Source organism: Melanaphis sacchari, unplaced genomic scaffold, assembly GCF_002803265.2.
Source record: "Melanaphis sacchari strain LSU unplaced genomic scaffold, SCAv2.0 Contig858_pilon_pilon, whole genome shotgun sequence".
In the NCBI taxonomy this organism is placed as follows: domain Eukaryota; kingdom Metazoa; phylum Arthropoda; class Insecta; order Hemiptera; family Aphididae; genus Melanaphis; species Melanaphis sacchari.
Genome location: NW_020271604.1, coordinates 1 through 5,367, shown reverse-complemented (window position 1 = coordinate 5,367; position 5,367 = coordinate 1). Strand labels below are relative to the sequence as shown.

General features: G+C 35.2%; 1 protein-coding gene across 1 annotated transcript; it reads left to right on the top strand.

Annotated features, from left to right (window-relative positions):
- Window positions 1-2,434: 2,434 nt before the first annotated feature.
- LOC112602208 (piggyBac transposable element-derived protein 4-like) lies at window positions 2,435-4,417 on the top strand (the record flags this gene model as incomplete). Its single annotated transcript, XM_025350161.1, has 3 exons — window positions 2,435-2,555; window positions 2,883-2,993; window positions 3,090-4,417. Coding segments are annotated over exons 1-3 (1,560 nt in total), but the record flags the coding sequence as incomplete, so codon positions are not given.
- Window positions 4,418-5,367: the final 950 nt, after the last annotated feature.

The window sequence follows — 5,367 nt, the reverse complement described above, 5'->3', positions numbered from 1 at the left end:
TATAGCAACTCAACTGAAACAACTTCCTTTAAAAGAGGCTCTCATGGCACAATCAGATATCCAGAATATTTTACAAGAGCTCGCATTAGTTCAATGAATGAGACAAATGGGTCCACAAACCCAATTGTAATGACAGCTAAAAATACAACTGAGGTACAATTCATACCTTCCCCATCTGATAATAGCTATTCAAATATCTCATATTCAAGTAATGATTCTACAAATGATGAATTTGATGCATCATACTCTGATTGTTTTTACAACTTTAGAACCACCAGAACCAGTACATCAAACAAACCAAAACTCAAATTTAGCATTATTTTATAATAATTTTGAAATTTAATAATAATTTCTATAGAATATGTATTATTTTTTTAATTCATGAATGAAAGTTGTTAAAAAGTATTCTAGATAAACAGTATATTATCGGTCAAGTCCTGGCAATCTAGATGGGACCGGGCAGCCATCACACCTGGCGCGGTAGGGCGGAGATGGACCCACCGACTCCTACCCGACATAGCACGATGGCTGACTAAACCGCCAATGGACCTCACTTTCCACCTTAACCAGGTACTCACAGCTCACGGCTGCTTCAGGAGCTACCTCGCTAGATTCAACCGGGCAGACGACAGTTACTGCACCTACTGCATGCACACAGACGACACCGCCGAACACACGCTGTTCGTCTGCCCGAGGTGGGTAGATGAGCGCTCCACTATGGCCAGCCTTCTCCGCCGACCCCCCCCCCCCCCCGCCGGTGACGTTGAGGAAATTCTCTGCGGCCCTCGCAATGACGAGTTGCCAGACGACCTGGCGGCGCGAAACAGAATACTCGATCAGGCGAGAACGAACCGCCGGGAATTTATCACCATGGTCGAATCGATCATGGTTGAAAAGGAGGAAGACGAACGGGACGAACAGCAATGAAGGACGGACCGAAGACGCCCTCCGCAGTAGCAACAGCGACACGTCGGAGGTGTCACCGACCACCGTTCCTTCATCCCCACCCCCCTGTGACACCACGGGAGGGTAAGGCGATCGATCACTGCACCGCAGGACGATCGGGCACCCCAGGGCGGCGGACTTCGGTCGGCCCGCTAAGACCAGGATCAGAACAACCACACGCTAAAATGTAATGTAGATGTAATTGTATAAACTGTCATGTAAGGGGGGGTAAGTCGGGGAATTGTCCCGTCTACCTCCCCCGTATGTATAAAATTTTTGATTATTTCAATAAACGATGGGGGCGTAGCGGCAGTAATGCGAAAGCAATTCCCGCGGCGTCGTCGGTTCAAAACTGAAGAAAAAAAAAAAAAAAGATAAACAGTATATAACCCATACAGATTAATAAATAATAATACATTATATTATATAAGGCATGATTATTTTTCGTCAAAATCGTTACCTGGATATATTTTATTAATCCTTCATAAATAGCATCAAATACAGCAGGTAAAAAACTACAAATGGATGATGCTGAGACTCTGTACAGATATTGAAGTGATTTTAGGAATCTCCTGCAGCCAAATAACGCATAGTAATTTCCAATTTTAATTCAGGTAATAGGGCATTTCTCATAATAGTATCACATTTCATAATTTTATTTTCAACCTATAACAAAGTAAAATTAATATAGGTTATAGTTAAATTAAATATTTTAATACTACCTTTTTGAGTAAAATATTAAACATATCTTCATTAATTCTAAAAAAATTGCAATAGCTGTCGGGGTCTTCAGATGCTAACTCTCTCGTTAGTGTGCTCGATGCACCTAATGCATTTCGTCGTTGAATCCATGGTTTTATCCAAATGCGTTTTTGCCTTTTTTTCTTAGTTTGTCTAAGCTTAGGTTAGGTTGTCACTAATGACATTAACAATCGCATAAGTCACTTCAGTTGTAGACATATTTTACACTCTAGAATCGCAAGTCGCTACCAGCACTACTTGCTATATAGTTTATATTGCTGTGACAGTGTGATAGTAGTAAAAACGCTCGATAGCGTGTAAACACTAACTATCGTGATAATCAAATATCGCACACTCTCGCGATATTAACTATCGCGTTAAACTATCATCGTGTAAACGTAGCTTTAGTACGATAGTTCACGTCACGTATTAAACATGGAATGGGGTATTAACACGTTGACTGCCATACGGCCGCACAGTCGTTTATTTTTATAATGCTATACGTATATTCCAGACAACATTCGTAAAATGTACCGAGTGATATTATTGGAACAAATAGATGTAAAAATACGATTCCGATAGCAATCGGTTTATTTTGGTTTGAAGATTATTAATAAACTATAATAATAGTACGGCCGCCGGCGGCCTCATGACGCTAAGATAATACATAGCATAATTAAACGCCATACGTCCGCCGGCGTGCCAACATCAAATTATTGACATCATTGAGTTTTTTTATATCATAAAAATGAGTTCTCGACCAAAACGGTTTAAAATATGCGATGAAAGTGTTGTGCGGGAACTTTTAGATGACGTAGATGAGCATTATGTTCCTTCAAATATCTCCGATAATATTCAAAGTGACAGTGGTAAGTAAAAATGTTATTATTTACCAAATATATTAAATTATATTTTATAAGTTTTTTTAATTTTAACTATATAAAAATGAATTAAAATTAAATCATTAGATTCTGAGCATAAGCAAGGAATATGTCGTTTTTACATAGGTGTTAACTGTTAATCTTTTTTGTTGCTTATGTTCGTTCATTATGCAAAATGCCTGATATATTAAATTTGCAATACTTTTCATCAAGAATTTCAAAATTTATTTAATAATCAATTTTTTTTACACATGCAATAAAAATAAAAATATAGTTAAATTATTTGTCCTAATTAGTATTTTTATACATTTGCAGATAGTAATAATTTTGATGACATTTCTAATGAAGTAACTAATATACAAAGGCCTGTTATTGAACCTATTTGGAATGATGTTACAGGTCATCACCAAAAACAATTTATATTTAGTAAAAATCCTGGTTTAAAAGTTGAAATTCCAAACAATGCGACTCCATGGCAATATTTCAAAATATTTATAACTGATGAAATTATCGATCTCATAGTGTTAGAAACTAATAGAAATGCAGATCAAATATTATCTAAATTTCGTTTAACTAAATCTAGTAGATTTTCGAAGTGGACACCTACCAATGCTACAGAAATAAAACATTTTTTGGGTTTATTAATGTGGATGGGGCTAGTACAGATGCCAAGTATTAGAGATTATTGGAGTTTAAAAATAATATATAAAAACAGTGTAGTTAAAAACATAATGCCCAGAAATAGGTTTGAATTGATTATTCGTTTTTGGCATTTTTCGGATAATGAGCAAGCCCCCGAAAATGACAGGATATTTAAAGTTCGAAATCTAATCTACAAAATTGTAAAAAAATTTCAAAATGCAATGGAACCAGAGGAAATGATGGCAGTCGATGAAACAATGGTCCCATTCCGTGGTATATTAAAATTTAAGCAATACATTCCCGGTAAGGCTCATAAATACGGGATTAAATTATTTAAACTTTGTGGAGCAAATGGATACACGTATAATATTCAAGTGTACGCAGGAAAAGGACAAAATGATGGCAGAGGATTAGGATGTAGTGTTGTTATGGATTTGACTTCTTTATATTTGAACGCTGGCAGAACTATAATAACCGACAATTTTTATACTTCACTCAACCTAGCTAACGCGCTTTTAGAAAATAAAACTCATTTAATAGGTACATTAAGATGTAACAGAGTTAAGCTTCCAGAAGTTATAAAATCAAAATTACAACCTGGACAAATCATAGGTAAAGAAAATTTAAATGGGATTGTGGTTGCTAAATGGCGCGATAAAAGAGATGTTACTATGTTATCGACTCGTCATAACATTACCATGGTAGACACAGGGAAGAAAAATAGAAACAACGAAACAATTCTTAAGCCAAAAATTATAGTTGATTATAATTCAGGTAAGGCTGGGATTGACCTGTCAGATCAACTATCGAGTTATAGTAGTCCAGTACGGAAGTCGATTAGATGGTACCACAAAGTGGCAACGGAGATTTTATTAGGAACTGCTGTAGTAAATGCACTTATAGTACATAACTTAAATACATCACACAATAAACTTAAAATTACGCAGTTCCGTGAAGCACTGATTAACGAAATGCTTGAATTAAATCAACCATTAGTTCATCAAGATTCAGTTTCTACTTCAACATCATCAACATCAAGACGAGCATCATCAAAACATATTCTCAATGAAACTTCGGAAAAGTGTAGCAGAAACCGAAAAATAAGAAAAAGATGTGCACATTGTTATAAAGATAAAGCTGCAATAGTTGGATCAGTTCAGGCCTGTAAAGACGTTAAAAGAGTTACAACTTTATGTACGAAATGTGATGTATGTACGTGTGTAGATTGTTTTATGAAACATCATAGAAATGACAAATAATTAAGGAAATGACAAGTATAATTTAAGTTAAAATTATTTTAAGTTTTAATTTATAAAAAAAAATAAAAATTATTTTTTAAAAGCCATAGTAATTAACTTTAACTATATTATATTGTTTCAAAAGGAACTGTATTTTTTTTTAATTTTATAAAATATGATTTCAAAGATATTTTAATTTAATTATCAAGTTTTAATAAAAATAAAGATGTATTTTGGCAGTTTTAAGAAAAATGTATTGTTTAATTTGATGCTTAGTAAAAGTAATAAAAATTATGACTAAAAAATATCGCATATGGGTGTGTAATATATAGATAAAATGGTAATTTTGTCCACTATGTCACAGTATAAATTTAAAAGATATAACTGCAGTGCCAACATAATTATTATGATTCCAAAATGTATAGAATTTACGGCAGCCCGCGGCCATATGGCTTCTTGTGAATGATACGATGCGGCAGCCGGCGGCCTAAAAACTATTGATATACAATTATTCTTATGCGGCCGCCGGCGGCCGTATGGCAGTCAACGTGTTAAAGAAAATCGTGTTGCTGTTATTGCGTTATTTAAGTGTAATAAAACACTATTAGGCGGCTCTCACACCGGAGCAATAGGCAACGAGCAACTAGCAATCGTAGATAAGCAATAATATTGCTAATTGATTAATCTCGTAGAAAATAATGAATATTCTCACACCGAAGCAACACGATGTTTCCTGGCGAACGTGTAGCAACATGCGTTGCCAGTGATACGGCTGTCGTGTTGCCGGTCGATTTTTGACAGTGTTGAGCAATGAGCTTCGTATTCGTATGGTTTTTATTATATTGTTTTACATGGTAAATTGTGTTACCTCATGTTCAATTTTTCTTGCACTGCTACCGTAACTGAACGGCTACACCGTG